Source organism: Buteo buteo, chromosome 11 (assembly GCF_964188355.1).
Source record: "Buteo buteo chromosome 11, bButBut1.hap1.1, whole genome shotgun sequence".
NCBI lineage: Eukaryota > Metazoa > Chordata > Aves > Accipitriformes > Accipitridae > Buteo > Buteo buteo.
Window position 1 is genome coordinate 18,541,670 of NC_134181.1, and position 18,194 is coordinate 18,559,863.

The window sequence follows — 18,194 nt, forward strand, 5'->3', positions numbered from 1 at the left end:
TTTTAAAATGGTTTCTGTTAAGTCTTGTGCTTTTCTACCTGTAGTCATTGATGTACGGAGGAAAAATACTGTTGAAATCTTACGAAATATTTTGGGTTTGATTATGTAGAATTGGCCCTGAGCCCCAAGATTTTAGGTGATTTCAAACCCAATGCTGATTGTAGTCTGTGGCTGGCATCTGTAGTTGTTTTTGTAGGCCAAAAAAGTTGAAGTCATGCTCTTAATTTTTGACACAGCGCAGCACTTATTTGAGCCCTTTTTTGGCGATATCTCCATTCCAGGTTGTTAGCTTTTTTTAATATCTGGTTATCATTTTGGACAATGAATACACTTTGATTCATGTCTGGTTTTGAGACACATCGATTTATACCAGCACATGACATGTGGCTGTGATCCATCCAATGTGATGAATTTGATCCAAGAGGGTTGTATGCAACAGTTTCTGTGCATGTACTGAATGTATAAGCACTGAATGAACAAGGAAAGGGGAAACTATTATCTCTAGAAGATGAAGCAGTAGCACATGCTTATGAAACCAGAACACTGTTCTGAATACAGCAAGTTGTAGCTTAGTAGGAATAGTACTTTGTTGGTTTTCAAACTGTGTTAATCAAGGTAGGAAATTGGTTTTTGTTTGCCAACTTGCAGTTGAGACAAAAATATGGACTTTCCTGAGGTGAAAACTCTTCAGTGTGAATTTAAGTTCATAGTATTTGGTTGCTGTGTTTTAAAACTGAAATGTTCTGACAACATGTTTTCACAAATACTATTTTTCCTCATAAGAACTGCTATGCTCTTAGGCTTTGGACAGAGAAATTTTGTCTTGGGTTTTAATTTTCTTACAATTTCATCCAAACTTTCTACATTCTTTTTCATAGGTGTTATATAGAGAGCAACTTACTGTATCTAGTGACCTCTCCAGTATGAGAATAATTGATTTGTCTAGTCATAGAAGTTTAAACAGGATGATATCTCCCAACCTTGAAAGAAGATTATTTAACACTCAAGAACATAATGATAGTTTGATATTAAGAGTAGTTTTGCCTGTTAATAAACATTTAAGAAGCATTTTTGTGAAACAGAAAAAATAAATGTATAGCATTTAAGACTGTAAATAAGTAGAACAACAAATATAAGAAGACTGCATGCTGGAAGACTTGACAACAGAGTTGTTGATGAATATGAAAAAATAATCAAACATTGTTAAATGGCAGTCCATATCCTAATGAAAATGTTTTAGCTTATTTTCTTCCTAAATGAATATAAAGTTATCCCTGAAAATTGATGTGGTTTATATAAAAAAGATTGCATAATAACATCTTCAATAAAAATATGAAAAGGAAGGGGAAAAAAACCCACAAACTCCAGAATCCAAATACTGAAGAGAGACACCAGTTTTTATCAAATGACGTTTTCCTCTTTAAGAAGAGAAATATTTATATATACCACACCAATAGTGTGGATGATTGTTCACGTAGACTATATCTCTTACGTGGGGATTGTGAATGCTGTGAAGTGTGATTTGCCCTATAGTGTCGTGTTAAAACAGAATGTGAAGTAGATAAGACAGTAACATTAAATGGACATTTAGATCTCTAGTATAGTTTGTCATGATGTATCATGGGTACATGAAGGGTAGAAGTTTTTGTATGAGAGAACACAGGTCAAACCCTCCTCCACAAACTACTGTTTTTCATTTCTGCAGCAACCCAGGAGATCCAAAAGCTTTTTTAGGGTATTGGTGAGCATCTCCATTGTGGCATGTGCTCATTACATGTCTTACGGACGCTTGGCCAGTTTATGTTAACACATCCTTGACATTGCTTTAACTTTTATTAGTGGATTAGCTGATCCTTCTCGAAGACTGCAGAGGTGATTAGTCAGCCACCTTTGACCTCTCTCTTAAGTTGAACTTTGCAGCTGAACTTGAGAACCCATATCTTATTTCATGCACCTATAGAAGGAAATGTTAGTGAATGGTAAGGTAGGAGCTGTGATTGTTGCAGTGCAGTGTAACAGAATGTAATGTTATGGGATGTCACAGAGTAACGGTATTTTCTGTTTTCCAAATTATATTGTCATATTTTGTAAGCACATCATGCAAATGTCATATTTGTTGAATTGCCAGAATCTTCAGCACATGACTTTTGTTTCAGAGAGTAATCGACGTGCATATATTCACAGTGATCTGTTGGTCACACTGTTTGTTTTCTTTGTTAGGCATATGAATCATATGATGAAAGTTTATTTTCCCTGATTGAATGCTGTGTCATTAATGAAAATTGTCTATATAATGATTTTTGATACAGTGAAGTTTTCAAATAGTTGGCCATTCAAGCTTTAAATTCTTTCTCAAGTATCCATCTGTAAATACTTGAGTGTTCATGAAAAATGAATATGACAAACTGACAACATTTAGAACTCGATTAGACTAAATAAAAACATTTCTAGAAGAAGTTTTCTTAATGCACTAGTAGGTGACAGGAAGTAAATTTTAAAATTTTCTTAACTGATTTATTTTGGCTCAGAGCTACTTCCTTGATCTTTCCTTGTGTGTATTTTTAATTGTTGGGTTAATTAGTTGATAATCTTCCTTTTAAGGATGAAAAATGAACCTTTTATTTTCTTTCTCCTGAGGAGATGAACTAATTACTGAGAGCTTTATTGCTCCCTTCCTAAGAGTGTGAAACAGAGTAAAAATCCTTCCCCCAAATCAAAATAAAGTGAAAACAAACCCATATGGGATAACAGGGAATATTAATGGAAGAAAAGTGGTACTTTGATAGCATGGACTATTAACAAGTTGGTATTTGTCATATCCGTATAGCCATAACATCATATCTCTATGGTGAAAGGAAAACATGGGCAGAATCCAAATCTAAAGTCCAGGAAGTGCAGTGTATAGCACGGTCTTTTACTGGAACACAGCTCTATCAAAACAGAATAATCAACAACTGGCTATAGTTTGCATTAACAGGTTTATAAAGTGTAGGTTTTACAGATATATTGCATTCAGAAGAACAATAAATAGCAAGAAATATTGCTGAGTTCCTGGCATGATGGAGGTAGGCAACTGAATATCTCTAGAGGATGAGAACCTTTGTGGAAAGTGACCTGTCCTCGGTCGGGGTGGAGGTCTGCCTGCCTGTACCAGGAATTAATGTTCCAACTCCATGGTGGCATACTGCAAGTAAGCAGGATGTGACAAAAATGGTGACTGCAGGTGTGCTGTCTGTGTCGTACCCTGTTCTGTGTGTATCTGTCTAAAGCATATATGGGCATACACCTATAAGATTAGGCAGTTTACTTTGGTTTTAATTTTCTTTCATTTAGGAGGAGGGTTGTTGGTTTATAATCTGGAAAAAAAGTGTGTGTAGGTTTCTTTTGAGCCTACTGGTTGTAAGTTTAATCAGACATATTAATTATAATGAAGTATTGCCTTATTTAGCATTGTACGTGTACCTGGACTACTGAATTCATTTTGCAATTATCTTTTTTCATGTAAGATTTGTGTTGCCTATATATACTAGTAAGATATATTCCTCTTTATCACTTGTAATGGGAAATTAGTGTCCATGTATAGGTGGCATATATATATTACAGGATTATGTAGCTTTATGGTCTAATAAGTCAGGAAGACATGTGCAAAATTTGTTCCTAAACATGCTCCTGAATGCAAGAGAATTAAAAATAAATAGTTGCCTGCCCTCCCTGGAGGAATCCATATTTACTGTAAGTACTGCATCCAAAATAGTGACTGTACATATTTTGGGCGACTGTTTGATGAGAGTTAAATCAGTAAACTTCTCTGTATTTTCTCCCTTGTCGGTCCCCCGTTTTTTTTAATTTGCTTGCATTTGCTTGTACATTTTACACTGCACACCCTCCATGGCAGGTCATCACTGTTTGCATGGCCTATATATGAAAAGCCTAGCACATGTTTTTATGTAAAACCATAGTTATGGTCTGTAAAAAGACCTGGAGGAGGATAAGGCACTGAAATCGGATTGCCTAGGTTTCAGCTGAGGAATAAGGTTTATATCTTGCAAAAAAGTATATTTCCAAATGCTGTTGTCATGATCACCCTCTACAAATGGGTAGTGGTGTCCTCCTTGCTGCTTGACAATGTCATGTTCCCCATATATTAAATACATGTAGTATATCAGGTTCTGTTTTGGTTTTATTTCCTATGCTCTTCCCAGGAGTATGCTTTAAATTCTTTTTCTTTCCCTTTTGCCATGACAGCTAGCATTACTACTGCACTTACGTGATTATGAATTTTAAATCTTCATAACAGCGTGCCATGGTGTCACTGGGGGTAATGAAGCTGTTACTTGAGCCAAATGTGACAAAACTTCATTTTTGAAACACCATGGTGAGAGTCCCATTCTCACAGGGATATCCACAAACCTGGTGCATTTAGTGCTGTGAGGATGATAAAGGCATTGAAACCCTTATGTCATTCGAAGATATGATTCAGCTGTATGTGGTTATCTTGCATATGTACTAAATTGCTATTCTGCTATGGCATGCGTCTTAGACAAAGCATGCCCACAGGCACTTCTGGACATGTGGCTTGCTATATCATTTGATTGTGGCTTGCAGCTTCTTCATTCTGCAGAGTTTAACCCATTCTGTAACTTGGCTTTCTGTGTTTTAAATTATTTCAACAAAACTAATGACATTGGGAATACGTCCCAAATTTTTGCACAGCTGTATTTTTACTAGACATTGTGCTAGGCAGTGTTGTGGCTAAGGCAGTAAATGGCTTGATGGCAACAGGTCGTGACTTCAGTGGTGGGAGGAAAATGCTGGCTTTCTAGGCTTTTCCATACTACATAGATACAAAGATGTGCTGTTCAAGGAAATCAGTAATATGGCATGTAATTAAACACTAAAAGATAGTCGCAAATAAAAATGCAATGATGAATTCGGAATCGAGCACTCACTGTTTTCCATCTTTCTTCATAGTTTGGGGATGTTTAAAAATAATTTTTTGTGTGACCAATAATATTAAGTTTAGTGATTCCAGTTTGTGTTTTGAGTGCTACAATGACCAGGTGTCTAGTTTGGAGATGTTGGTATAATTTTACATCTGTAAATATTTTAAGAGAAGCTTGTATGTAGCTTAGCGTATTAGGGCTTCAGTATAAGTTAGATGAGTCAAAGCAAGGCCTTGTGTACATGTAGAATTATTTCATTAGAATCAGTGAAATTATATGAGTATTAAATTCAAACTAGAGTTCATATCAGTGTTTGTGAGATGGCATTACCTATTTCTGGCTTTGAAGCCCATAATTTTTTACTCTCCTCCTTCCCTCCCTAAATTATTCATAATAGCCGATAATGTTAATTTTGATATGCTAAGAAAATTATAGGGTACTCTTTTGAGTTCTTTTGAACACATAAGATCATTTGTTGTATGATTCTTCAGTGCTTAGTAGAACTGCACAGAGTTGTTGATGATGAAAATTCTGTCTGTAGGCTAAGTGAATGTGTGCAGGTTGTACTCGGCATGATTCAGTATTGCAAAATGTAAGCTGTCCAGAGTGCACATTAGTGAAGTGAGTCTTGTATTGCATCTTAGCTCAACTGATTTCAGCAATAGTAAATAATCACTGAAGCATACACTGCTGTGCAGTCCTTCAGAACTTAAGTGTTCAGCGTAACTACTGTTTGCATGTGACCAAAATGGGAAAAGGGAGGTGTATACAAAGGAGTGAATTATAACAAAGAACACTTTCTGCTTCAGTTCTTGTTCAGAAAACATATGTTCAGCCATGCAGGCAACAGTTGGGGTAAAGACACACTGTAGGTTTGGAAACAAAAGGCGTGTTCTTTTCTTGCATTCACAATGTTTTCAAACATATTCACTTGTTAGGGACTAGCCTGTCAGCTGAATCTTCTTGCAAGCGTGATTTCTTTTTCCTGACTTTTTTCAAAAGCTTTTTCCCCACAATGTTTTACACTTCATATAATCCACTGTGCATGGCAGGCCTGCTTCAGTCTTTGTGCTATTGATGATTCAGAGGTTGGAGGGACCATACTCTGGGATAATGTGGCTAAAGGGTAACCTTTCACTCACCCATACATCTGAAGATGCTAAGCCACTCTTGTTCCAAATATCTTGAGTGGTTCAGTTGCTCTTTCTTGATGAGATGGGTTATACTTCACCTTTGGAACAGTGCCAAAACGATTAGTGCAGCAAAAATATTTTGAAAGTGTTGATCTTTACACGTATTTTTTCTTTGTAACTAAGTATTGAAAATCTCTGAGACCTATCATAACTGCATAGAATCATCCAGTAAAAAAAATTTTTTTTGTCCATTGGAAATTCATTCAGTTTTGGCATGCCAGAGTAACCAAAAATTACTTGGTCATTACTTCTGTTTGGATTCCTTTTTCCTAAATATATGGTTCAAGTTCCTAGTATAAATAAACTTACATAGGCATAAAGGTAATGGTTATTTCCAAATAAGCTCTGCCTGGTTTAATTTATGACCTTTATACTCTTATAGCTAGAAAATGTACTTCTTTAGCTCCACAGGTATAGTTAAATGGTACAACTTTCTAGAGTAGGCAAGACCTAACATTTCTTTGGAAATGTCTAAGTGATCTACTCTGTACGTTTTTCTAGGTCGAGCTACTCATCTATCAAGTCAGGTATTCATCCTTTGTTGTCAGCAGTGAATACCTCAAAGAGAGGCAGAGCTCCCTACATTTTAATGCACGTAGACTTGTATGTAGAGCTTAAGCATATGTCTAACTTTAAGCATTCTACTCTATAATTGGGTTATGTACTTGCTTAGTCTAGATGTGCACCACTGAATATAATGGTAGCAGAGAATATATAAACTCTGTGGCAATGGTTTCACACCAGCAACTTGAGGGTCCATTCCTTTTACCCAACAAAAATACAAAAATTTTGTCTCTTTCATAAAATTCTCTATTCCTTTATATTTTATTTAAATACAGACATAATATTTGACTCAGACAAACTGTTTTAATGTTGGAAGTGCTCTATCGATAACCAGAATGGTTATGGAGTTTTATGTTGTTGGTTATTCATGTATTATGTTGGAGTATTAATAGCGTTAGCTGAATTCAGAACCCTGGAAAATTACCACTGATGAATGTCCAATGATTAGGATTTCCCACATAAGGCCCTTCTGACCATGAGAATCATTTAGACAGCTAGAAAATCCACAGACAAGAAAACTCCATGTAAATATTTTCTAATGGAAGGTGCCAGCAAATACATCCTTGCCAACACATGTCAAAACTGCCAGAAGATCTGTGAGGATGGGGATTAACTTTTTAGCACTGTCATCTTAAGAGGCATGACAGGGAAACATTATTTAAACATTTTTCTTTGACTGCATATGACTGAAAAGATGTTAATGGTAGATAAAACTAATATAAAGCAGTTAATGATACTGACATATATTCCAAGTCTGCACCTTTTTCTTTTCGTTGAGCTCCGTGTCAGACATTTTTGAGAATACTACAGCTTTAAAATAAATTGTCCTTCCTTCTCAAATGTAATTTGATGATTTGTCTCCAGTCTGATAAAAGAAAGCACACGCTAGTATATTGCTTCTTTTCAGGAATTTTTTGTTTTGTTTTATAGGCTCCTTAAAAGTAAATTATGTTTTAGATGTTGCAGTGACTTCTCTGACTCTCAGGAAGAAAAGTTAATAATAATTTCTTTCCTTTCAGCTCCCATGAGCCTACCTTCATTGTACAGTTTGCATATAACAGCTAGTAAGAGTAGAATGTACTGAACCCTAAACAAATCTATTAGGATCACCATGGCAAGAAACTGGGAAAATGGCAGGAAAAACGAACAATGATTTTGTAAACCCTCCAAAGGTCAGAAAAAGGCTTTCAGTAAGTATGCAGAGGCTAGAAATCAAATCCCATTTCCTATCATAAGAAACCAGTTGTTTTAGCAGCAGTGGTTAATGTACTGTATGTGAAAGATTTAAGACTAGTTGGAAAGCTTTGCTTCTGTTTTATTAGGCTGCTATTGAAAAGCCAACAGCATAACTTCAACTAGGTGCTTTGAGATTTCTTAATGGGCTGTCAAGGGCAAGACACCAGGTCTGTGCTATACTAGCTCTTTCCTGTACATTAAAACAACAGGGGCCAAATGATCATATACAGAAGTATGAATTACTTGATGCTTTCTCTGTTCCATATGGTCAGCCATGTCTTTGGCAATTAATCATGTACAGAATCAGTTGAGTGCTCTCTGAAGCATTGAAGTCAACATTTAGTTGTACCTGTGCCAGTGGGGGCAGTGGGGGTTGTGAGCGTAAAATAGCAGGATGAAGAGCTGCTGGCGCCGAAGCCAGAGCAGCTGGCTTCTATAAACAACACTTTTTTCCTCTTTACCTTTTTTTTTTTTTTTTTTTTTACTTTCTTTGACAAACATGAGCCATTTTTCAATATCATCCAAAACATGAGGGTTGTTGAGTGAAACTGTGATATCTGGCATAGTGGATTAATAAACAAAAGGCAGAGAATTGGGTTTAATGCACCCAAATTACTGGATGATAACTTAAACCATATTGGCTGCTTCCATCGTATCAATGAAAATGGGTGCATTTGCTCATAATTTTAAGTAAAAATTTTAAAATTAAAGAAGAAATGAGCAGTGGTTTGTAAGCAATTACTAGCTTTTTTATCACACAGAAGTTATGACATTTTAAATTAACATGGCTTAATAGCTTTCAGTTTCGGTTTGGTGTTTTTTCCCCTCTAAAAGGCACGGTTTTCCAGTTTTACAGAATTTCATCAGGATACTTTATGCACTAAAAGCAAAATAAAATTGCAAAAATAACAAGGAGGATACATAACGACATTTAAAATTTTAGCCCTGCTTACAGATTTTACACTTAATGTTTTTCCTTTTGTATTAGTTATTGATTATTGAGAGATGACTGCTGTATTAAAGTAGAAGTGGTTAGTAAAGATTCAGGAGCTTATCCTATTTAAACTGGTGGTGAGTAAATTAAATCTTAACTCAGAGTGAAAAATCTGATTTGTTGACCCAGTAAAGTGGGACTAAGAGACAAACTGTCCCAAGTGCCACTTTAGTTCAGACGGAAGGCTCATTTGTTTGACAGAATCCTAGGTTTCGTGTCTCCAGCTATACAATGTTTCTAACCTTAAGTCTGGCTCCTCGAGAGGTCTGTATTGGAGGAAGGAAAATCTAGCTTTAAAAGACTAAAAACGTACCAGTGTGGGTTTTGGAGTGTTTAGAGGTTGCTTTTTTTCTTTTTTTTCCCCCCTTCTTGTTTGTAAGCATGTTCTGTTACTCAGCCAGGGTACATATAGTTAAGCATGGTAGTGACTGATTGAGGTTGAAACATAGTTTCTTCTGCTGTATGTCTACGAAAAAAAAACCCAACTTTTATAATTCTGTTACAATACCTAGGTTAGCTTTGTTAAGACTCATAAAAGTTATCTAATCTTGAGTGTGTATCCTGGGTGCTCTGATGGCTGTTGCCTGGTACGGCAGCAGAGCACTAGATTTAGTTCTGCTGCTCTACCAGGAGGAAGGTAAAGGGTATAATTTCCTAGATACTATCTTAAACATAAAAGGCTGAATTGGCAACCGATTGAGCTGTCTATATATAGATAGATAGATAGATGCACGTATATAGCTTGGCTGTTTTTGAGAGGTGGGTTGTGTGTTTGTTTTTAAGACCATGCCATTTGGGATTTACAAGGAAATGCCCTAAACACATTAATAGATCTGTAAGGAGAATTGGGGGAAATTTGCTGAAAATATTAACAGTACTACTTATTAAAGAGACATGCTGACCAACAAGGCAAGAAGTTGCTTCCCTCAAGTGATAAGCAATTTGCGTAATCTTGTTGCTTAGGTTGTCTAGGGTATGGTTTTGCCAGCTCAGGAAGCAGACGAAAGAAAGTTTCAACAATTTGTAAACATTGCCACCCTCAAGAATCTCTGTGAACACAAGGATGAGAGAAGACAGGCTGTAGGACTGGTTACATTGTTTGTTTATTCTACTGTCCTGCAGTCCCAAGTGTGCTGAAAAACATCGAGTCAGTGTTGAGTCCAGTTCAGAAATGTGAAGGCTTCACTCAGCATTGGACAAAGGGGGCCTCTGCAGACAATTATCTGCCATTAAAGAACATTAAAAGAATTGAGACACAAGATCAGATTTTCTTTGATGGGATGCGCAACTATAGTGATGTTCAAAAGAAGGTCATTCCTGCCCTTTAGAGCAGGGGTGGTATCAGCTGGGTTTCTGATGGATTTTTATCAGTGTTGATGTGAGGAAATGGCTTTCCCAGCTGATAACATCTTTGACCAAGTTTCTTGAACCCTTGACCTTTATCAGTCAAGGTATATGTTGAATCCCCTTGTTAAAAATAAATCCCAAAACAAGTTACATGGAAAAGAAAACTTTCAAAGGAATGTTTTTTATAATATTATTTTACCCAGAATGCTGCTTTATTTGTTACAATTTGGGATTTTTATTGCGATGATAAGAATAGCAAGTTATTAAGAAATGCCTCTATAAAAGCTACGTATCAAGTCCTGCACTCGCGTTCCAGGTAACCTTACTGCCCTCAGCACTCTTAGAAAACAAGTAAATCAGTTAAATTGCTATGTATTGTTGTTATATGTTGCTTAATAGTACTATTTCACCCTCCAGGTAGCTGCAACTGTACTCACAGGGCTCAGTAAAGAAGTGTTTATGATGTCAGTGTCAAACTATGAGTTTGACTTGAACTGTGTACATCACTACATAAATGAAAGGTGTTAACAGAAGGCTGGAGCAATATAATTGTTCTCTCAGTAAAAATTAAATTATGTTCCATTTGCAGGGGACTTTAGGTAGTAGAACTCAGTACCAAAGTTGCAGTTTGGCCAGGCCATCAGAAAAGAAAGCATTATGTGACTGTGAATACTTGGAGAAGTGGTCACCCATCTTCTCTGACTGATAATACTCTAATCGCATCATCCTTTTATCACATTTTAACTGAAAATTCTTTAGAAACTATCAGTTCCCCATGCTCTACGCTTTGAGAATCACTTATTTAGGGGATCTTGATGTTTGTTGCCTGCAAATAATTATACTTGCAGCTTTGTGAGGCATAGCATCATTAAACCTGGGGCTTTTCTGCAGCCTCAGAGAGAAGTAGACTTCTATACCATCAACAGTGGTTTTCCCTATCCCGCTGTGGTTAATAAGGCCATCCAAGAATTCTGAAAGGGAAATCTTGGTGTACTGTGACCTAGCTGTAAGGCTACAGTCTGATCATCCTATAACACAGACATAAGCTTTAGTTATAGTGCTGTGTCAAGTCCTGCACATGGTAAATATAAAAGTTAAAGCCTTAATAGGTACATTTATTCTGAATGACAAGGAGTGTTAATTTACATCAGTTAAAGAATGTACATCTCTTCATCTCAGTTCTCACATGCTGAAGTCCTCTATCAAATTCTGCTTTAAACTGTGCAGCTGCTGGAAGTAAGGCTGTAAGATCAGGATTGTTGAAGTTGGCGGATATTAGAGCTTGTGGAAAAGATGTAGGTCAGTGCAAGGGAAACCCATGTCAGGGAATCCTTATCTGAAAATGCTCTCTGGCTTTTTGTTTGCTTTGTAATGTCAAAGCAGGGTCAAGAATGTGATCTGTATAGACAGAGTTTTGAACATTTGGGGTTTTTACAAGAAAATGTTCTTTTTGAAGTCCCATATAATGGGGTAATGCCTTTTGATAGGCCAACTGATAGAGCTGGGACATGGCGAGGAAGATGCTTTTTGCTCTTTGTCATCTGATGTTGGTGTAATGAAATTATTTTCTGCCTCTATGTACCCTGTCATGCTTGTCTCTTGGAACCACCATGGCAGTAGCAATGTTACTGCTACTTTATATAGCTTAAGAAGTGTATAATCTGCATATTATTCTTTCTTGTGGAAAAAAAAAACCTGTCAGACCAAGGATCAATCTTCCTGTTTTCACAGACTGAAGATAGTAACAATCATTTATCTCACAGAATCCCCAGAGGAATTTTAGTGGGTGTACATTTGGGCACGGCAGAAGGTAATGTGTATGTAGTGTTGAGGAGGAGGCAATATGCCATGTCTTTTTGTCATGTTGTTCCTATAAGAGAGGCTATGCTGGGGATAGGAATTGCAGCTCTTGGTGATGTTTGAGTTGTGTTTTCAAACTCACTTCCACAACTGCTCAGGTTAGAAATATATTTTTTGCCTCCTTTTCTGTGAAAAAACTAGGTTTGTACAAACATTCTGTCTATTCAGTCATCCTTCCCAAAAGCGTTTAGGTACTTTGATACATCTGCAGAACATGTGACTGAAGGTTAGAATAGCAAAAATAATTAAGTGAATGTCAGTGGTGGGTTAAGGTGAGAAAGGCAAATATTACATCTTCACTGAAGGAAAAGACTGCAGCATTGACTCTAGGTCTCTGTTGTGGTTGGACTGCTGCACATCAAGTCAGGACGTGTGCACTGGTTGACATACGTGTTAGTAACGTGAGCATCACCACATGCCATTTCTTTCCCAGGTTGGCAGACATGGTGAAGCGTAGGGGAAAGAAAAGGAGAAAATGGTGGGCGAGTTAGTAGTTGAAGGCAAAGGTGGAGTGAGGGAGTTAGACTTAGCTTGCTGGGTGGATGAAGCACAATAAGATGATCTGCAGTTTCGTTACATCGACATTAACTGTCGACACAACATTTGGGAAGGTCAGTAACTTTTGGTCTGCAGAGGCTGAGTGTCATCCTACTCCACAGATTATTTAAGTCCAGTGTGTGTGTGTGTGTGTATTTATATATATATATTTTTAGGAATTTTTAATTTATTCCACAAATGAAAAAAGGTGGAGTTTTACTACTTGTTTACTTGAAATATTTCATCATAAAGAGAACATAGGGACATCATCAAAAATTCCTTTCAGAAGATACAATACAAACAGGTATTTTCTTCTTTAGCTTCACCAATGATCAAAGGGATAGGGGAAATGCCCCAAACAAATGTTGTATTGAGGGAAATATTTCTGATATGATTTGATACAAGAAAATATTTAGAAAAGAATTATGTCTCAAGAAAATGAGAGCTAGAATGCACAATGTCTTGCTGTGTTACTTAAGGCAATGAGATTTTAAGGTTTACCTTATGTGCCATGTATATTGATTAAATACCAAATATATAGTGGCCATTTCTAACCATCATTTACTGTATTGATTTGTCAGCAGTGGAACTGTAATAAAAAAAGCTATTGATTTACTGTCCTGATTTGCTTATGGGCTTTTTATTAATTTTACACATTGTTTCCTATTTCTAGATTATAATTTTTATGTGTTTTTTCCCTTTAAGACAAGCCTCGTCCTCTCTGAAGTTGGAAAAGAGGAACAAATTGAGGAACAAAGGAATGAAACTCTCAGCTGCTTCTTGCTGGTTCTTACTGAGCGACAAAAGCTGCGTCAAGAATGGATGGCAAGGTGAGAAATTTTTGAAAAATAGTAAGATAATAAAATTAGACACAAGTATATCAAATATACTTCTATAAATCCCCTTGGTGGTGGGGACAAGTTGAAGTTTAAAAAAAAAAAATCAAACTTTTTACTGTTCAAATAGTATTTTTCCTTGAATGAAATAGTCAATGATTCTGCTTCTGATTTCAGTTACTTTGTGGGGTAGAATGGTCCCTTACTGTGCTTATATAGTGCAGTCTATTGATAATAGCTTGATAAGGTTTTCCTTATATTGCTAACAATATGAGCAGTACTCGTTGCTGGCATGCCATGCTAATAGATACCCTTCTTGTCTGCTTTCTTCATGATCCTCACATTTTCTTGTGGTGTCCTACCAGTGTTAACTGGGTTGCGTTGGGTGAGATTGGCATAAATGTACATGTTGCTAGGGTTCGTATCATGTGACTGTTTCATTATACTAGAGTTCTTAAATTGAACTCATTGCCATGGTAATAAATCAGGTAATGTTAATAATTTTACAAAGTTGTTTATGTTCTTATTTGAAAAAGTTTATGTTACTGGAATATAGTCTGATGAATGCATTTCAGAAACTACAGATAAATCATACTTCTAGTTCATTCAGAAATATGTGAATGAAAAAAGAGAATTTCCACCATATGCCACCTTGAGTCCTTCTCCTTAGCTGCTAAATGAGTTTGTCACCTTTTTTCACATCTATTTCTAAAAGCTATAGATTTATACTCATTTAATAATCTTTCTTATTTATGATATTTACATAAAATATCTAACAGTCTGTGAAATTTTTCTACCAAATGTTCAGCTTTCCTTTAAAACCAGGAGGTATCCTGTGCTTACAATTAAATACAGTTTTTTGTCAAAAGTATTTTTTAAATGAGATATTGTTAATCAAAATTAGCACTTAATTGGCGTGATTTTTTTACCTTCACTAAATGTTCCAGGGAGTTCTCCTGTGTTTTCTTAGTGTATAATTTTGGAAAGTTCCCGATGAAATTGACTTTAAAAAGTTAATTGTTGATATTGGATCTGACACTTGAGTGGCTTTGCTGTTCCCAATAATTACAGTGTGTGGACTTGAAACATTTTAGAAGCTTTAGATAAAAATTAAACATTATTACATAGTAGCAATTATTATACAAATTTAGAGGCTGTGTTTTATGCAGTCTTATGAGTATGGAATGTCTATTTGTATACTAATCAGTTAAGATCTCAGAGTGTAAAAGAGCTTAGTATGATGGGTCTACAATATTGTTCGTATTATCATGTGGGTTTTGTTTCTTCTTTTTTTGAGGAATTTAAGGGATTTGGCGGGGGGGGGGGGGGGGTTGTTGCCTTCCGTCACCATGCTTAATAAATAATGCAAACGGTTTGGCTACATTGGAGACAGAGGAAATCACTTAAGGCTTTTCCATGGGACACATGCATCTTTGTTGTGAACAGAATAGAAAACTTCCTAGAGATAAGAAAAGGCTAAACAATCTAATGAGTGGAATATATTTTAGTGTTCATTTAGCTTAACAATGATTTCCTAATATACGAAGTCATCAGGAGTCATGGCAATCAGGACTCATTTAAAAGTAATGCGGGTTACCATGTTTCTGGCCTCCGCTTGCTGCTCACAATGTAATTGGAGGCTGGAGCCAGTGTTGCAGTTGTAGACAGAGTGTAGTGTCTGCCACAGAAATACTAAAGTTCTTGGGTGGGGGTGGGGAGAGGCACAAGCAGACGAAGTGCAGGCCTTCTTAAAACTAAACACCTGAAAGAAAATTTCAAGAGCATTGTGCCTTGAAAGTTCTGAAAGAAAGTGTCCTTTGAGTATTAAATATCCATAATCCTTTTTCTTTCCATTTGATGTTTCCCTTTCCAGTGCCCTATCTGAGAGTCTCATCCATATGATCTGCATAAACAGACTGTTACCATACACCTCACTTTACTTCATCAAAGCTTCAGCTAGATGTCTGGAATGAAGCACTGACTGTGGTAGCCATCAAGCATACGGTGGTGAAAGTTATAAAACGTCCGCCGTGGTACTAGCAGGGCTCCCCATGTTTTAGAGATCAGTCTATTGTGTACTTTGGAATTACATGAGAAAAATGTGCTTGGACAGGAAATAATTAGCACTTGTCAAAGGGCAGGCAATAGGTTACAGTATTTTACTTTCAACAGGCTATCAGGGGATCAGCTAGATTAGATAATAGAATTTTTTTCCTCTGGAAGTTAAATACAGATGACTCTAATTACCTTACATTGTGCATTAGAGAGCACATTATGAACAGTACAACTTCAAGAAATTTAGGTCAGTGAAGGGAGGGCAGCTGGCAAAAACTTTGCTCTGCACTTGGTCTTTGTAGAGTTATGTAGCCATTCTGTTCTTTCATGGGTTTTATTTGTGTCATTGACACCTTAAATAAAAAAAATACATGCTGGGAACTCTTAGTACAAACCGATTCAACTTTTAGAAATTTGGCCTTTCTCAGAGAAGGGCTTATGAACTGTTTTGCTATGTATCTACTTGGTTAAAGCATGTCCTTGCATTATTTGCTTTAAGTTGTACCAGTGTTTCTGCATATTAACAAACTGAAATTACTCTAAGTTTATTTCAGCTCCACAGTCCAAAATGCATGGTAGTGCGCTTAGTGTTATGGCTCACCATTTCACATACTTCTGACTCAAATATGTCATCAGTATCTTAAGTATCTGAGCAGGTCTTCTAGGGATTCAAGTTGTTCTCTGTCAAGTGGTAGTGATCCAAAATACTTCAGGTAGGATTCAGTGAATGTCCTCTAAGTGTTAACAGAAATGGTCCAGAGTTTCTAAAGCCCCAGATTTGTTTATACTGCATGATAGTGCCTGATGGACAGGTTGTTATAGCTGTTAAAGAGCTGCTCTAGCCCTTTGAACTGACCCCTTCTTGACCTCTACTTATAGAAGGTCACTGTTCAGCTTATAAAGTAAGGGGAACCTTAGGTTCTACTGTAACAAATAGAGGGTAAAGGGAACAGCTGTGAATTTTGGACTAACCATGCAAACCTGTACAGACTTTTTAGGGTCACTGTATGATAATGAAAATTGTTGCCAAATTATATGGAAATTTAACAGCGATAGTGGGAAAGAGAGGGTGGAGTCTAATGCATTGGGTTTGATAAATGAAGTGTGAAGTTACCCATCTGGCTCTAGACAGCCCTCTTTTTCTCTACGAAAGGGAAACATTTAAAAATAACCATGGTACATCTAGAATCAATGACCCATACAGAGAGCTGGAATAGATCAAGATTTAATGGTGGCTGTGGAAGAAATTATCATTTGAAAAGTGAGACAAAGGATGAAAAAGTACAGTTCAATATCTGCACCTGATTCATTTTCAAAAAAGGCTTTAATATTTTTACCCTGTTGATAATGCTATTAACATCTTTTTATTTAACTTTTTAACTGGAACCAGGAAAGTTGTTATATCATAAAGAAACAGTTTGGCTGGAAAAAACAAACAAACAAAAAAACAAAAAAATCAACTTGAATTTCAAGAGAGAATGTTGCAATTTTCCTGATCAGTAAATGCCCAAGAGAACTGGACTATAGTTCAATAAAAATGGTATCTCTTATTTCTCCTAATAGAACTTGTATCATCTTATAATAATATTGTTTTTAATGCTTGCATGACATGCTGCACTTAATTGCTAGTAGTTTTTTTGCTAAATTTTTCATTCACTACCAGACTAATTTGTCATCAATAAATCCACAATAGATTAATTTAAAGGATAATGTTAACTGCATCAAAATTATTAACTGCTAGGAAAAAACATGGTTAGTTAAACCATTACTAAAATAAGTCTTTTTCATGCAAAAATTTTATTAGTCCAAAATGGTTTTATTATGACACAGACTCTGATGTCCATTTTGCTATTTCCCTGAGTGAAATTGCACAATTTCTCTTAGGGGAAATTCAGCCACATAATGGAAAATGTAAAGTTTTGGAGAAAGACATAATGAATTTCAAGATTGATAGAAAAAATTATTTGATGGTTGTATTTTCATATTTGTGCTACTTAGCCAAATTCTGAAATCTTAAGTTCTCTCTAAGTCATCATGTAGTGACAAATAGACATAGTGAAAACAGAATAAATATTCGATAAATAATTTGGACCAACATAAACATAAATTCCTCTGGTTCATGAGATAAACAGCAGAAAAGTGTTAATTGATTATATCTTGTAAGAATCAACAGCTTAAAATCTTGCCTCATTGAAATAACACAATGAAAAGAAAAAATCTACTTTATGTGGTCATTCTATAACCCGTAACATTTTGTAGATCAGATCACTGTGTATTTTTAGAGTTGTTATATTCTTCCATCTTTGCACAGCACTTCAAGAAAGAACCTCTTACTCACAGCAAATTGTATAAGTTTCAGGTTTCAAGCCAAACTTGAGCTATAATTTCTTAGCATTTTTTGCCTTTGTCAAACTCCTCCTTAGATCTCACAGTTTTGACATAACAATGTAAAGGTATGTATTTTTTTCTAGCTACAGAGAATGCTTATCATACTACTGAGATAGTCTTACCTCTCAGCAGTAAAATCTGGATTATTATGTGGATATTTATATAGGAATTTAAATTATAAGTACCTAGTGTGACAATTGAGTCCTAATCTGTGATAACGCTGTTTGGTTCTATAATAAGA

The 18,194-nt window shown here is 36.0% G+C and overlaps 1 protein-coding gene across 7 annotated transcripts in view; it reads left to right on the forward strand.

Moving 5' to 3' along the window:
• Nucleotides 1-18,194, forward strand: part of FTO (FTO alpha-ketoglutarate dependent dioxygenase) — a 260,795-nt gene that overhangs the window by 103,826 nt on the left and 138,775 nt on the right. For all 7 annotated transcript variants that reach the window (XM_075040261.1, XM_075040268.1, XM_075040264.1 and 4 more), the window contains one exon: nucleotides 13,380-13,504. In XM_075040261.1, coding sequence (XP_074896362.1) covers nucleotides 13,380-13,504 — 125 coding nt within the window. The remainder of the gene's footprint in view (nucleotides 1-13,379; nucleotides 13,505-18,194) is intronic.